Here is a 17,640-nt window from a genome sequence, read left to right as displayed (position 1 = left end):
ATTTTAACACATAAGCAGCTGCAGGTACAAACCCACAGTGTACAAGATTTTCTTTTATACAGATGGTCAAGGACTCAAAAACTCAAAAAGGAAGCCAGAAACAAGATCTGGGCATCCTCTTTTCGAAGAGGGCATCCCCACTGCCTGGTAGAGTGAGGACTACACGGGCCATTTGCTAATCATAACAGACTGGTCCTGTGCCAGAAGAACCACTTTTGTGCTTCAACAGCATCTTCTCTGTTACAGCATGGGGCTTGATATGAAGGCACGGACAATAGATGTCCCTCACCTGCTCTGTATTCAAGTTTTTATGTTAAAGATTTGAAATAATTACTGTCCTAAGACTGTTAACAGCAAATTGTGACACTCGACTATAAATCTTAGGCAAAGCTGTCAACTTGGACTGTCACACACTGCTGACACAGGACGGGAAGGGACCACCAGTTCAATGGAGAACCTTGGGAAAAGGAAGAAGGAAGAAAAGGAGAAAGCAGAAAAAGGCAGAAACATCTCTCTTTAGCACTGTTAAATAACATACTGCAAGTGCAGGTTCATACTTTCAGGGAAAGAGCTCTTTAAAGGTGACATATTATACAATTTGGGAACAGCCTGGTTTTTTCTTTTTTCTTTTTTTTCCCTTCAATGGACTTGAGAACTCCTGTAGAAATGTGCAGGCAGTGCTCATCCCTGAGCTGTTGCCAAAATTCAACAATTTGTTTAAAGAACTGAAACTTCCCAGCTGAAGAGTAAGGTACTCTCCTCTTGCACCCCTTCTACCTACAGTAAAGAAGGAATACGACTAATTCTGTCCCCAAAAAAAAACAAACATGGGAGAAACCAGCAGCTATTTACACAGAGATTGCCAGGCATTGAATAAAAGCACAGTTGTCCAAGGTAAAATATAGAAAGACAAGAAATGGACAAAAATTCCAACAGGTTCACAGTGGATCAAAATAATGTCTTGTAAGACACTGAAGCTTCATTTCAATAAAAGAAAGCAGGGGAGGAGGGGTTTGCTTGCCATTAAACCTGCTAATTGAAAATACATAGCTGAAGTGGGGTTCAGAGCAAACTGGCTCTATTTTGGGTGTGCAAGGTTTTAGTATTTTGAGATCCTTACTGGGACGTGCTCTGGGGCTCCAGGAGGCAGATGGTGACCTGAATCAGAACAAACCAATGGAGCCTAAAAATAAACACAGCTTTAGGGCTCGTGATCCAGTGGTTTTCAGACACCTCGTACTCCAGAACTGCAGTTTCCTTTGGAATAAAGTGGCAAACTTCTAAGGCAAAAGTATTAACCTGAAAACAACTGTGGTACTGACTCATGACCGAGTCCAGAGATAGCTCAGAGCAATGAGATGCTCAAGTACTCTGACTCATCCTAAGTATTAACTCAGATGCGCAAGGACAACTTGGTTGTCATAACAGCCAAGCATTTCCCTTCAACAAAGACTACATTGGAAAGGGATTCACTTTCTTATGAGAAAACCCTGCAAATTTTAAGTTTAATGGAAGCTTATCACGGTGTTAAAGGGAGCAGAGTATTTGGCAGAACACTTATTCTCTCCTCTTCAACCACCTCTGAACCATGGGTTGGTCCACCTTGGGAGTGCAAAGCCAAGCTATTAAATATCACCTTTAAATGAAGAAAATATCTGTGGTCACAATGCATTTGGGCTAATCCCTAGGCAAGCACTTACATAGCCCTTTAAACCTTTCACAGAGGTGCAGCTGAACCTCAGTGAGAAGCCAAGGCTCTTGAATTCAAATTATCCTGGTTAAATATCTCCACGGTCCAAAGCACTGCCTTTTGGCATCTCGAAAAGGTTGTGCAAAGGAAAAGCACTATCCTTGTTGCTTCCACACTACTGTTTGTGATCTGATATTGCAGGATAAACAGCCTTTTTCAGCAGACCTTGTCTCAGGACCTAAAGCCAGCTCCAGGCTCTCACATTGGCATCATAACACGATTTGATCTTTTTTGCCCCATTTCCTCCCAGTCTATGGGCCATCTCCGGGAAGCGCTCTGAGGTCTAGCATTATTATCCACAGATAAGCACTCAGAATTGGAATACGAAGAAGTATTTAAAGATATTTCTCACTCCCCTTGATTCCCTTTTCTCCCTTTAAAAGAAATAAACAGAGGAAAGTGTTTGGGTTTTTTATCTCTCAAAACCCTTCAGTCTTGCAGCCTGTAAATCCATGAAATCTAAAAATCCAGTTGATATCAAATAGCAAAAGAAAGAGAACGGTTACACTTTAATCATTCCTCATCAAGTCCTTCTCCTGAAAGGATGACGAATCTCAAAACCACAATAACTTTGCCAAGCAGTGTTTAGAAAAACATGGAGGAGAAAAAAAAAGCAATTATGAGAAGTGGCACTTGCCCAAGTTTGGTGTTGACAAGAAACAGATGGGCAGAAACACCCTCGCTGGGGCAGCAAGGGTACTAAAACAAAGCTTTGTTATGAAATGTAGTCAAGTTACTTGGGGGGGGGAAAGAATACTGAAAACAATGTGTTTGACTATCTGTGAAGACATTTACTGGATGAAAAATATTTCTGAATTGAGAGCCAAATTCTGTCATTAAGCATTTGTAGATAGCGGCTGCTAAACTAGACATATATATTTACCCAATGGCAAAACATGACCCTTTTACAGTGATAAATTTTGGCACAATTTCTTCAAGCAAGCTGACAAAATACAGAGTTAAGAGAGAACATGAAAGCGATTGCCTTTAAAGCATCTTTGAATCTTTGTAGAACAAAAATTGTCTTTTTCCGAAGAGCTGCTGCTCTGTGCAGTGAGTTTATAAGGATTTCTAAGAGTGCCTATTTTCTGGCCAGACGAGAGGTTGTTTTGCACACACTTTGAGGTGACCCAAAGCCATGTAGTTACTGGTGATTAGCGTAATCTGGAGACCAACCTGAGCTTGAACAGGAAAAGCAAATGTGTCTCTCACCCACTTTACAGAGGCATCAAAATCCTAAATGAGCTCTTTTTCATACCATGTATTACATATCTAGAATGACAAGCTCTTCAATAAGCTCAGAAAAACACATTTGCTATTTCTATGTCATTAAACGCTTTGAGAAATGCCTCTGACGGCGGTGATTGATGACTTCAGTACAAAGCTTTTGGATTTCATCTCACTGGATGAAAATCCTTCAACGTTAACACCCAAGACACAGAAGTTTGGCAGCATTTAACAGAACAGACCGGGCCAGCGCGTACAAAAATCATCCTCCAAGCTCCAGAAATGGTCCAGCCAAGGCTATTGCTGGTGCAACCCTAAAAGGGCATTATCAGAAAACATCCACCACTGCATGACCATCCAGACAGGAGTGACAGAGCCCAAGGACTGTCACACCGACAGTGTTATCTTCACATCACCATCTGAAAGCAGCTACTGGCAACTTCTGCAGCAGGGCACAACAGTGGCTTCATTAAATGCATATTTAAATCATCAGTTTTGACCAGTCGGGATAAAATACTTCCACAAGAAAAGTACACAGTAAGAATTCTGAGCCTCTTGTACACAGCCCAAAAAGTTGAATCCATTTTAAAAAGGTCCCTCCAACAACATTCTTCTCTGCCCTCAATTCTAAAATAATTTAAAAGTCATTAATCATTCAAATAAAAAATCTCCTGCATTCCGAAAGGAGATCTGAAACCCAGTACAAGTTTGTTTGTTGTTTTTTTTGGGGTGTGTGTGTTTTCTCCTCTAAAAACACCGTGCGTTCAAATATTAACCCAAACAAAATGCCTCTTATTTCACCTTCTATATGTGGAACATTTCAGCCTGTAATAATACTTTTTAATTCCACTTTTCTAATATACTTTATGCAAAATTAACCATACCGATTTCTACGCCGTTCAATTACTTCATTCCTAGGTCCGGGCAGATTAAGAGGGTAATTCATAACCATTTTCAAGTTAGTTCATAAAGAAGTTTCAGCGGTTTTCTCTAAGAACTTGAAAAGCCAGTTTTCCATCCTCATTCTCATTAAAAACTATTTGTACGAGGATGATAGCAAAAAACTGAACTCAGAAAGGAATCAAAACAGTAACAACTCCATCACAAGAACCGGACACATATGAGCTCAGCTGGCCAGAGAGGATCTGTTGAGCTACGCTGATTATAGCACCCAAACGAGTCTTGATTTGAAACTCCGAAAAAAGCCTTCGAGATTGTAAAAGAAGGTTCTCCGAGGCCACATTATTTACATTTGATTAAAGAATGTCAGCTCTAGCAATTACACTATGCACCACGCACATCCGCGAAACTGTTATTTTTCAGTGCGCTGCCAGAAAAAGGCTTTTGTCTATTTAGATAGCTTTTCATTAACCGCATTTCATTAGTTTTTAGGATTAATTACTACGTCTGCATCAGAAGGTGAAAGAGAAAAAAAATTGAGAGCTGCCCTCTCCGTGTGTCACATCTCTGCATTTCTATACCACAAACCAGAAAATAATTACATCGCCCTATGGAAATTCCAATTTTGAACTCAAGATCTCTCACTTAAGCCCAGTGCGAACAAAAAGACATCTGAGCATCCAACAAGGTTCTCCAGTATGAAGGTGACCAAAATGCACCCACACCAAATGCACGCTGGTCAGAGGGATGTGCTGCTGCCACAGCAATGTCAAAAAAACAGAAACTGAAATTTAATATGTACATTTTTAATAGCGGCACCCAACGATGCCCCCAAATGTAATTATACACGAGCAGTTCCTGGAGATCAACAGGGTCATAAGGTAAAGAGCAGTAATTCTGCTCGGTGCACACTATTAAAGCCCCAGCATCTCAATAAAAAAAAAAAGACAAGCTTCAAGAGCACGTACATAATATAATTAAGCGCAGAGAGATGAAACTCTGATTCTCCTTCCACCTGCATATTTCACCCAAGTATTTTAAACTTTTCCCCATCAGCATGAAGGTTTGGTGAGGCTCTAAATCTTACCACACTGTAATAAGCTTTTTAAAGAATAGACTAGGAGAATAAAAGAGCAATTCCAGCAGTCCAAAAATGTTCAAATTGTTGTGTTTTTTTTTTTATTTACAGACTACTAGCAATTCATGTAAAGGCATCAGATAATGGAGAAAATAGGCATTTTCTAACTTAAAAGTATATAAACAGCTTCATCAGAAACCAATCTTTTAGGTACATAAACAGCTTCATCGGAAGCCGTTCTGCTAGTTACATAAAGAATCCTATTATGCCAAATTAATTCAATCTAACTAATTAGAGAGCAGGAAGTTCTTTCAATTATTTTATGTGCTGTCTGAGAAACACACTTGAATACGAGAGCAGATTTCATTAATTGCGGTTCATTATTCTCCAGATTAGTTACTAAACTTGCCTCAGAAGGTCAAAGACAGCAATTTTGTTAGCTGCCACCTTGACTGGAATGTCTCTGCATTTTTGGAACTTCGGGCAACCACTGGCTTCAAACAAAACCAGCATTTTGTTCAGGTAACTTCTGTATGTGCTCCTTTACTTTAAGGTTGATGCCGACCTAAGGAACGGCGTGTGATTGAAATAAGAAGCTGCTAAAATAAAATAAAATAAAAAATAAAGGTTATTTTCAGTACGAGTGATGAGAACTCCATCTCCTGTTTGCTGGTGCAAAATCAGAGATGTGGTAAAGCATCTACTCGGGGAGCTGCTTGGTCATGATGGACTCAACTTTAGGTATAAACTTGGGAAAAGATTAAGTACTGCTCCCTTGGAAACGATGCTCAAAAGCACTAAAATCAACTTAGCCAGAAGACCCTGCTTATGAGGCGCAACCAAACAGATCTCATGCTTTCGGCAGAGAATTACAGCCATCTATCCCTGATAATTTAACTATAACATATTGGAGATTTAATACAACAGCTGGGCCAGCCGTCTACTTCAAGATGGTTCACCAGCATTTTTCCAGAACGGGTTTTAATGACATTAGATAATTAAGTACTCTCAAATAATGTAACAGACATGCACTGAAAAGGGAGCTTGACAAGAACTTTAGATATTCTCCTTCACTGTAGCTGTTTGATGAACCAGGAGAAACTAATAAACTGATCCACTTTGCTTTTTATCAAAACCCTGGTATTAAATATCTGCTCCTTTGCTTTTAGCCAGAACATCTTTCCATTTGCTTTGTCATTTCTATCCCTGAATCCCGCTCTCCCAATTTGTTGTTTATGGCAACAGAAGTCCATCAGTTCCTGGTTAGGGGTCAGATCCCTTTGCAATTACAGCTGGAAAATCCTTTTGCCTTCACCCTGCACCTGTAGTTTCCCACCTACTCTCACCTTGCACATTCATTTACATCCCCTGCCACCGTGTATTAAAGTTTTATTCTTCCACAGAACTAAGATGCATTTGTTCTGTGTTATCTGAGACTCAGAAATATCATTTTTTGTGTCCTCCCCATTGCCCAGTTTACTGCAGTTATGCAGGAATTACCAGTTTGCTGTCCCTCTCTGGCAGGCTGGCGATAAGGTGTTAAACCCTGACCCTCATCATCCTCCCAGTACGATACCCATTCATCACCGCCACCATTTAAACTCCTCTGCCTGCATTTGCATCATTATAAAGAAATGGGAAGAAAGATTACGAGACATGATATTTATAATGTTCAACCCAGTCTTGCTAAACCCACAGGTATTTATTTTTTGTGCTGCACAGAAGCAGCTGTAGCTAATTCCGTACCAGTTCCTTCAATTTTTGCTCTCTCTTCTACACACTGCAGGAGTGAAGAAGCTCTGTTTCCTTACTGATAGAGCTGTGAAGAATATCTATAAACCCCTCAGACCAGTCAGGTGTATTTTTAATAAAATTGACTTGTTCTATCACAAAACTAAAGTGAATAATTTTAAGATTTCATTTTATTATACAGATCCAGCGGGCACAGAAAAATGGAAGTTGCTCTCCAATGCAACCAAGCATTGAAACATCACACACTCCTGTTTATATAATAGATACAGTATTATATATTAGCTATATTATAGGATATTTATGTATTATTTTATATTATATTTATAAATTAGTTTATACACAAAGGAGAAACAGAATTTTTTCTCCTATTAAAAACTGTTGCGATCATGATTACTTGAGTTCCCATCGTAATCCACAACACAAAATCTCTTTAAATAGATGCCTTTGTAGTTTAAAAACAAAGAATACAAGGCTGATCTTGAACAGTGGGAAGGAGTGGGAACAGGTGGTTAGACTAGAGGCAGGAAATTAGGCCCCGCTCCTAATCTCAGCTCTCATTGATTCACTAAGGATTCAAGAAGTTGTGAAAGGCTCTCAGTGCAATTATAAAGAGCACCTATTTGCATCTCTCCATACCCAAATACCTTTAAAGAAAGTCACTGCCTTAATTTTAATTGTCTAAACCTCATAGAGGAGCAAGTTTATACAAGTCCAGTCTCAACACTGAGGCTGTTGCAAGCAAAAGGCCACATGAAAATGTATAAGCATTAAATTAGATAAGATATGGGAGTAAAATTTGCTCTTTTTATTACTTTGTCGAGAATAAAACCACAGCCAAACTAAAAATATTTTTAAACCCGCCTTATTTTTATTTGTGCTATGTCTGCGATAAGTTACTTCTAAAAATATTTAAGTGTTACTGCATTTATTTTTGCTCTGTCTATTTATTTAATATTTCACTGTACTTCTACAATGACAAAACAACTTCCTGTAGTTCTGGGACATTCTTGGAGGAGCAACGTTTCGTTGGACCGAAAAAAAGAACAGAATGTCTGGATCCAATTGCAAAAACCAGTTGCTTAAGCATTTTAGGGTTTGTTTTGCTTTGTTTTGAGTAAAATATCCCTTAGAACATTCATCTGCCCATCAAGAGGTGAGGAAAGGTCTAAGTTAACAGGTGACATGGTTGCAGAATGGACTTTAACAAGTGAGATGGGGCTCCAGATCTGTCTCCGTAACAGTTTGTTAAATCCTCCAGACTTACACTATAAAGCACTATTCCTTTACAAATAAACTACAGCTTCTCAAATAAAGCAGATCATATTATTTATAATGGCATTCTGTATTTCATCTATTTTCTTTAAAAGAAAGTAGCTTTTTCTAGTCTGTTTGACCATGCATTGGCTCCTGCTCACAGCACAGAAGCCACATCTGGAGCTGGTGGAGTTTTGCAGCACAGCAAGGAAAGGAAAAATCAAATTTCCCAGAAAGGAAAATCAAATGCTTCTCTGACACGTGTAACAGATAAGAGAATGAACAAAAGCAACTGTTCAACGTACAGAGGAGAAGATGGTAAAAGGTGACATGAGCTGGGGCGAGGGGTGGGAGGGAACGGTCTATGAAATAACAAATTAAAAATAGAATTACATTTTCCTCTTGGCAACACACAAACAACACTAAGTGCACTTCATAAATTTTACTATTGTTGCTGCGAGTGGTATTACCATAAATCACGCCGGTAGCGCGCTTGGCACTTTTCAAAAGCCGAGTGGGCTGAGTGTTATCAATAAGTTTAAACAGCTCCACTATCTCTGGACAGAACGGAGGGGAAATGCATCACGAGGCTTTACTATGACTAAAAGCTTAGTTTGCACTGCAACAAGATATAAAATAGCACTTTGCCAGCAAGGCTAACAGCACTCACCAATATTACTTCTTAGCCCATTTGATTTCATTTTTTACCTGCTGTGCAAGAGGAGAGGTCTGCCTGCCCTTCTTCTCATCTCTGACAGGAAAGAGAGACTTCAGCAGCTTTGGCATCTGAGGCACAAAGGACTTGACAGGGTTTAGGTAGGAAGCAGCAAGGCTACCAATCCCTGTTGGAATGACAGAAAAATCAAAATAATTACGCTTTGGGAAAAGGAAAAAGAATCAAATCAACCTCCAAGCCCCCTAAAAAAAATTTACAAAATTGTTATCATTTTCGTCTAAGATGACATCTTCCAGTGGCCAAAGCACCATCCAAAGGGAAGCACTGAGTGCTTGTTCCTCCTTTGAAAGGGACGTGGGAATTTAGCTAGGTCTTAAATCTCTGCCCCCAGTATACAGAAAATGTTTTTCATCACATGGTATGAAAAAGGTTGTTTGCAATTTGAAGCATAAAATGCTTTATAAGTTGCCAAAGCAGGATAAAAAAAAACAACCCAAGAAGCAAAATTGAAAAAGGATGTCCATACAGCTCACAATTTTAACAATTACAAAACTCCCTAGAAATAGAAGATGAGAAGACACAAGTTATGAAAAAGAAGAACATTCAACTCTCCCTACTCATACTGCCGTTTTATCTTATTTAACTGGTCTTAGCTTTAGGAAAGCTCTTACCTGTATCAGGAGAGTGGTTTTGCTGCCCAGAGCCTGGCAGAGAGGTACGAGATGGACTGATGCCTCTACTGGAATTTGTGACACCTTGGGATACATCTTGCTGACTCTCCCATCGGCCCTAGGGAAATAAAAAAAAAGTTGTATTTTTCAAAGTTAGGCCCACCAGCAAGAGTACAGCAAACCTTACACACCACGCCAGCCCACACAGCCCCTTTGCAAAGTTCAGAATGCACAGAACTGAGGAAAGACCCTTCCCCAGAAGCACTTTTAGTTGAGAGACCCAGTCCTGCAAAGATAAGCACCCTCAGCTCCCATCAGCATCAAGGCACATAAAAAGTCTACGTATAGACCTTAAAGCTGTAGTATTTCACTCAATTGCACAGCTGTGTTTTTGGAAGATACAACCAGGTGAAAAGTTACAGTCAGGTGAAAATAAAATAGTACTGTCTACCCCAAAATTCCCAAATATTTCACATATCTGCTCAGGAAGCAGTCACAAGTGATCTTAGGAGTGATACAGTGATCACAATGATAGAGGAGATCTTAAGGCAATTCAATCACAAATCAGGATACAGAGTGTGTCAGAGAGAAGGGGTGAGGACAGGATCTTAGACCTCAAGGCTGGACATTGGTACCTGGGGTCAGAGAATGGATGATGGATCAGGTCAAGAGGAAGCAACTGTAGCACTGGAAAAGAGAGAGATGGAATACACGACAAGACCAGGAGCCAAGAAAAAGATTAAGTAAAGATAGGTTAGAGTTTTGGCACAGTTAGTGAAGATGAGACATGATGATTTTCAGATCTGCAAGAGTCTGTGTACTGTAGATGAGGTAGGAAGAAACAGCAACCAAGAAGGTCGTAGGCCATCTGCCTTCCCAAGGCCCCCAGATTCTCTAGTTGGGTTTTCACATGGATACCAAGGGAGATACACAACATTCAACATGTGGAGTGTGATTTCTCTCACTTTTATGAAGGTCCACTCTGGTTTTCCAACTTTCATCTCAGCTGAAAAGCCAGAAACTTGCTTGATGGCAAAGTCCCTTGGCTAATGGAGAGAACCTCCAAGCTTGTATTTCCCACCAGTGCATGACTGTCAAGAATCCACGTGGTCAAATTGGTTTTTTCCTAACTCTATCATCTTGATATGTAAAATCTTTTACGGATTTGCCTGCAATGATTACAGCAAGTGACCAGCCAGAGGGTCTCTCTGCCGAAAGTTTTGTGTGGATACAAGAGAGTGTGTTGCTTCACCAAACTGAGTGCCAAAAAGATGGCACCGAAACCCACGTGGTTGTCCTGTAAAGGGATACAAGAGAGTGTGTTGCTTCACCAAACCAAGCACCACGTTAAGCATGCAGCGCCAAAAAGGTGGCACCGAAACCCACGTGGTTGTCCTGCAAACTTCTGATATGGGCACACTCATGATGCCTGTCAAAGCTGTTCCTTCACACTGCTAAAAAGTAGGCTTTAATAAAGCTATATGGTGCTAATTTACTTAATTTATAGGAGATATTATGGCAATTTGATATCTGTTTAGAGAGCTGGGTCTCAAATGCTACAAGAAGTCTCAGCGTCTTGTAGAAAAGTGTTGTCCTACTCCGGTAGCAGAGTGCCCTCAGGACCACAAGCTCGCAAAGTTTCACCCTTCCAGAAACAGCGGTTGCAAAGAGAGGATGGTGCAGCCAAACCGATAGAAATTGAAGTCTAATCCCATTTCTGGTGAAGAGTTATGCTTTGGTTGGTACAACATCTGCACTTGTCTGGAATGTATTGCATCTTTATCTTAATCTTCCTTGTCCTTTTAAAAGACATAACAGAACTATTTTCACAAAAAGACAATACAACAAACATACTAGAAAGGAGTCACAAGGGATGTCTGCTATATCCCAGACCACAAGTTTTATGTATTTTTTCCTAGAGGAAGAAGGGGAAACGCACCTTTTCAAGAAGATTCACGCTGTTGGATGCAAGGAAATAATCCGACCTTGAACTGAAAAATGACAGGCAGCTAAACTAATCTTAACTGTAACTTGAAGTCATGAATGTTTCACAAATAATAAATAAGCCAGGATAGGAGGAATAGATTTCTTCAATGGGTTGAAGGTCATACTGAGCAGCCCAGAGCAAAAATCGTTTCTGTTTGGATCTATAAGTTAGTCCCATAGTAGCTCTCCTGCTTTGAATAGCAAGTAACTTGCATTTTTGCAGAGCAGCACCCGCCTTCAGACCTCTACTAGCTAAAATCCTCATTACTAGATGCAGAGACAACAAGGGCTGTTCCTGTGAAGTACCATTCGGGATACCGAAAGACTAATGGATGTCTGAGTTGACTGGAGACAGCCATCCTGCATGTCAAAACTGATGCAATCCAGGCTGGGACCAGCAGTAATACCAGGGCTTTGTTTAGTCTTGTATTTTTGAGGACTTTGGTGTTTAAGCCCTTCTTGAAAGCTTCCTGCTCTATCAGCATGGATGACAGAGCTGCTCTACCCATACCTTAAGCCCTCAACTTAAGCATTATCTTTGACCTGCGACTCATTTATGTCTTACATCAAAAAGTCATGCCTATGTCTGGAAAATTCTTTCCACAAAATGCTTCTATGTAACGGTCCTTCCCTATTCCACTCCTCAGGAACTCTCATTCAGGCTTCTGCTGTCTTGAGTTTCTGTGAGCGCAGGTTTCGTTCGGGTGGCCTTATGCTCTTATATCCATTCAAAATACTGCTTCAGACACTTCAGCTTGCAGGAGAAGAGTCAAAACATGAGAAAGCAGTTTATACTGTCTTCAGGTGGGGAAAATATCTCAGCGCAATTCAGTACTTTTGGGGTGCACCAGCTCAGTGGCGCCAAAGGCGTTTTAAAAGATAAATAAATGGAAGACTATTTGGTGGGAAGTTGTCACAAGACTCAAGGAATCTTGAAATACTGTTTGGTTTTGTTGCCTTCTGTTCTGGTCTGCAATCAGCCTGGTAGATGTCGGCATTAGGTTAAGAAAAAGAATTATGGAAGAGTGCAAAGCACCTGAAGGCTTCTTTTTTTGGAGGACGTAACAAAGCTTAGTGTTGCTTTTGGATCTGTGGATAATGATCCACTTACTAAAGACAAATGGACAAGGGTGACGTCTTAGTAATTTTCTATCTATAGGCCATGTCTAAGTGCTTCTGGAGACCACAGAGACGTAAGAAACAGAAAGACTATTACAGGAAAGTTTTCCAGCTTACTAGAACACTGACTCAATGCAGGTAAGGAGCCACTGAATCATTTTCTGAATCACCATTTGTTGAGTCAGAAGTGCCCTGTGTTGACCATCTCAACAGAAATAATTTCAGGCAAGCATATTACTTTCTAGATCTGTTTGGCGAATGACTAAAAAAATCAGAGTAGGTAAGAGAACAAAACACTTTCAGAATATTCATTTTGTACAGACAGAATGGCAAGATTTAGTGACTTTTTCCCTAGGAAAAACATTTTTCTTAGGATCTTTAGTAAATTTTGCTTCAGCCTTAATATTACAGATGAGTAGATTTTCTACATAATTTTAACATAAAGTTCTACATTTTGCCTGGTTAAATAAAATGCAGGTCCTGAAAACAGGAATTCTAGGAACTTGAGAAGAGGATTTGTAGGGCCAAATAAAATGCAGGTCCTGAAAACAGGAATTTTAGGAACTTGAGAAGAGGATATACCTAAGGCCTGTTGGGTTTTTAAATAACACTTTCTTTGGAGGGAGTGGGAAGATCGTCATCTTAGACTGAACCTCACATTTGTTAGGAGTAACGTGAGCCTTAATTCTGAGATGTCAGCAAACCATTAAAAAGTAGGTAAAACAAGGCAAGAAGTGGAGAAACATTTGCAAAAGAAAATACTGAAGGCACCTAAAATGGTCAACAGTGGTGTGAAGAATCTGCAGAGGCAAAAGGTAGTTCATGAATGATTGATTTTACTAAACTGGATTGAAAGATAACCCATCTCATTCTCACAAAGATAAAAAAAAGTGTAAGAATTATTAACTATATTAACTTGATGAAGTTCCCAAGTTTCACATACGCATGTTCTATAGCACTCTCACATGATTGTTTTCTGCATTCACTAACTGAAACATTTAAACATTAAGTCTAAGCAACTGGTATTATTTAAATGCTGTGAATCCTTCCTCTATCAAGAAGGGTGGTGAGAGAAAGGAAGGAAGCTTGTAAATCATTCGCCCAGAGGAGCCATCATTTCATGAATATATTTGGTCTCTGCCAAGTGACCAAACAGAGGTCAAGTGACTTAATTTAACAAATCAAAAATAGCCACCGGAAGAATGCATCTCCCTTCATGTATTTTGATACAGAGCCTTGATAAAGTCTTTTATTTCTATAATACCTTCTCCTTCTTCTCCTCTGCCTTCCCTTCTTTCACGCATCCTCCATGAAAAACACCAGGGAATTTATTTCAGGTCAGCAGCAACATACACAAAATCTTTAGAGCAAATATGGGTGATCACTACCTAAGTCATCTGTAGGCTTTACCTGACAACAATTCTTTTCTTGAGGTTGACAGACCATTAAAATGCTGCCACTGGGTAAGAGAAATGAACAGTTCTTGTGTTTTGTTATTTTAGCAGTTCAGAAAAGGCTTAGGAAAAGGTGACGTGTAGCACTTAAATATAAGCATACAGCTGGGACAAAAGGCACTTGTTCTCATGAACAGCGACATTATTTAAATTGATCTACTTGGTATGGATTTGGTGAAAAAACCCCAGTTTCCAGTAAAACCTGAAAGTTAAGTGGCACAATCTTGTCTTTCTTGGCTTTTGGATACAAGGCTTTTGAGCTACAAACTACTGGACCTTTGGGAAAGGAAGGATATCAAAGTCAGAACGGCCATTCTGCAGAAGTATTTTAAGAACAACTCATGACATTTTTCATCAGTATGTGATTATCATCTGAAGACCACATGTAAAACAAGTCAGAGGGGCCTCCCATTCTTTGTGCATCTGATTCACCCAGTTTAAGTCAATTGAATTTTTAAACTTCCAATGCAAGCACCCTGGAATGTAAAAAAACAACTCCATGTCTTGTATCACCACAGACTCCACTCCTGCATCCCCTGACACGTGCCGATGTGCAAGATGAAATAAAATTCATCTTACTCTCCTGTAACCATAACTGTAGTGATAGCAGGAGTAAAAATTGGCTTTTTCTCATTTAAACCAAGCAGATATAACTTAGAGGTGAGATGAAATGCAGTCTTCTTAACCTACTATGAAACATTCGTAAGACTGTCTTCTGAAGTAAATTTAGAAGGCATCTCCTTGCCTTCTCAGCCAGTTAGGTAGCTTAATCTTATGAGCTATTATTTAAAAAAAAATCCCAATGGTGACTTAAATATTTCACATGAACGCATATCTCAGTGTGAGAGTCATCCTGCTCTTTGGAAGCTCTCTGGGGTGTCACTACAGAGATATTCTTTAATGTTTTTTTCAAAAATGTGCCAAACTCACACCTCTCCTCCAGTCCTGGAGAAGGGCTTGCTCTTCTAGTTCTTCATGGGGGTGTGACCACCCATTTGTGTTTGTAGTAACAAAGATTCAACTATGGCTGCAAGATGAACCCAGGTCCTAATTCTGGAAACTTCTGATCTGCCTGTTTAGTTGCACCAACACCATCTTTCCTTCTTATTCTAAGTTGTTTAATTTTATTGTTTACAGGGGGATTAGTCCTGGCTGTTCACAGTCCTGAAGAATGAAGCAGAGTCCACATTCCTGATTTTACCAGTGTGAATGGAGCTCTATGGAGAGGAGTGAGACTCAAAAGCCCTTCCACGGTAAAGACAGCAGGAATGCAGGGAATAATAATGTTAAAATCAGAGAGAAAAATGAAGTAATGGAATAAAAAGAGAGGAATATTCTGAAATGTGTTGAGGGCTTCCACTGATATTATCTGCAGGCTTGGCAGAGCAGTTCTCCACACAGTTCAGGAAGCTGTGAAATGTGTTGAGGGCTTCCACTGATATTAAAATATGTGAGCAGTTCTCCACCCAGTTCAGGAAGCCATTACCATCCTGTGACCCATGTTTCTTATGATATAACAAACCACTTGATTTCACTTACTATAGTCACTTGTAAACAAAACCAAATTCCTGGTAAATCAAGGATTTATGACTGCTGGAGAAGACTGTAAACAAAACCAAATTCCTGGTAAATCAACGATTTATGACTGCTGGAGAAGACTTCTTTGTCACTTGCAGAGAAATTTAGTGAAAAAGCCATCTAACTTAGCTGAAACTCTGCCTATCAAGCCAAGAAATTTAGTGAAAAAGCCATCTAACTTAGTTGAAACTCCACCTGTCAAGCCTTCTCAGACCTTGATGCTGAAACAGGACTGGTATGAACAGTGTGCTTTATGATGTCTGTGTGCTATAGGAACAACAGGACTGGTATGAACAGTGTGCTTTATGGTGTCTGTGTGCTATCTAAGAATTTGTTTAACGTTTTGTTCATCTCCCTATGGAAATTGAACCAGAGATCCATTTAAAAATCAGAAAATTCTAAGAGGGGAGTTTGCACCCCGCCACGTCCTGAGGAACAAGTGCCTTGAAATGAAGCAGGCTGGAAGCGAGGAGGGAAGCGACGCAATCTCAGCTCCATGTCACAGCAGTAAATAAATGGTCATCAGCAGCTACATCAGCCACGGGCAAGAGCTGCCAAACCCCATGCAAACCACTACCAGTTAACTCCAGTTCACCCAAGCTTGGTACAACTAAGGGGACAAACAGATCATTCCTCCAGAAGTGTTAATAATGACACTAAGGATAAACATGTTTTCCATTGGCCCAAGTATTAATTTAAAATCATTCCTTCAGAGAAATCAAGGATTGTTAACACTGGACTATCAGAAGCCATAAAGACTAAGAAAGATTTGGAAGAAATCCTCAATGTTATCTTCAAGCTAAAGTACGTATGACTGGCACATATTTGCTTCCTTTCATGTCTATCTTTTTCTTTTTTTTTTGAAGCTAAGATGGGGCCATTTCTGAAATAACTCCACAAATAACTTCACCCTCTCCAAAGAACTGTGAGAAATGGCACTAAATAGCTATAGCTCTGTAACAAACCGTAAGCTGCACCCAAGGAGGAGAAACTTCTCTCATTTGTACCAGTTTCACACTGCATTAATGACAGGCTTTTCAATGGAAAAACACATTTGCTGTGCGCTATGCAAATGAGACACCACCAGCAGCATCTTCAAAGCAGGAAGTAAAAGCGTTCCAGTGAACAAAATAAACTTTATAGTGAGATAAAATTATTATCCCACTCATTAGGTGGACCTAATGCATTACCTCTGCTGGGACCTTTGGACTCTGAAACATGCAATGAGAGAAATCATTGAGGGGAAGGGAGGAGAAAAACAGAAATCATTAAGAACTCTGGTCTTCGATTTTCACTTTAAAAACCTACAATGTTGAAACATCCCACAGTTCTCTCCAAATAGAAGTTGCTATAAGCACTTTATCACCTGCACGTATTTTAGCATTCTCTACATGGATCAGATGTAGCAGATTTAGCAACCAATGCTAGGGCACTACATCAAAATTCTATTATTCTGTGCAACTGCATTATGCATTAAAATGCCTTGTCACCACTAGATTCTTCCTTTCAAAATGACTACACGCTCGCTGGGCAGAATATCTATCAGCAGAAGACCCTTCAGTTTATCTAGGATTTGGAAAATAAGTTTAAATTTAATCTTTCACTTTTTAAAGAAATACTTTTGATCTATACCGTTGTTTTTAAGGAGTGTAATGGGCTGAATTGTCACCCACCACAAGCTTAAAACTGCTGGTTTCCCTCTGAAGGTCAGAGACTCTATTCACATCTCTCTATTCTGTCCTAGAGGTGGACCTTTTATATATATATATATATGAACTTACATATGAACACAAATTTGTCCTTCACCCAGAAGGTTTAGATCCACCCGGGTGAAAGCTTTGGAAGGACTTTGAAGCTGGACAACTGATGAAGGCCTGGGAAGTCTCCCAGAGAGGTCTAGTGCAGCACATCCAAAGCCAGAATATCCTAGGAACAGTCCCGAGGATATGAGGGCACACAAAGAATGAGGTACCTCATCCTTTAGGGGTATTTCCCACTCCTGCCCCTGTAACTGGTATAGTGTAGTGACCTTTTCTCTACAGAAGATCTCCCAGGAGACCCTCAGATACTTACCCGGTTACTGCTCAGGTTATAGGGAAGAGATAAATCTTGGCGGCTTGCGGAAAGCTGAAATAGTTAAGACAAGCACAATTATTTCTGAACAAAAACTTCAACAACTGATACATATGCCTCTT

The 17,640-nt window shown here is 39.8% G+C and overlaps 1 protein-coding gene across 1 annotated transcript in view; it reads right to left on the bottom strand.

The window, feature by feature from the left end:
• KIF13B (kinesin family member 13B) overlaps positions 1 to 17,640 on the bottom strand; it is a 159,595-nt gene that overhangs the window by 9,632 nt on the left and 132,323 nt on the right. Inside the window, 4 exon segments of the mRNA XM_014947668.1 lie at positions 8,670 to 8,803; positions 9,309 to 9,426; positions 16,636 to 16,656; positions 17,519 to 17,572. Of these exon segments, the coding sequence (XP_014803154.1) occupies positions 8,670 to 8,803; positions 9,309 to 9,426; positions 16,636 to 16,656; positions 17,519 to 17,572 (327 nt within the window).

Source organism: Calidris pugnax, unplaced genomic scaffold (assembly GCF_001431845.1).
Source record: "Calidris pugnax isolate Ruff unplaced genomic scaffold, ASM143184v1 scaffold154, whole genome shotgun sequence".
NCBI classification, from domain to species: Eukaryota; Metazoa; Chordata; class Aves; order Charadriiformes; family Scolopacidae; genus Calidris; species Calidris pugnax.
The sequence above is the reverse complement of the archived record's forward strand: the minus strand, read 5'-3'. Positions and strand labels throughout refer to the sequence as shown.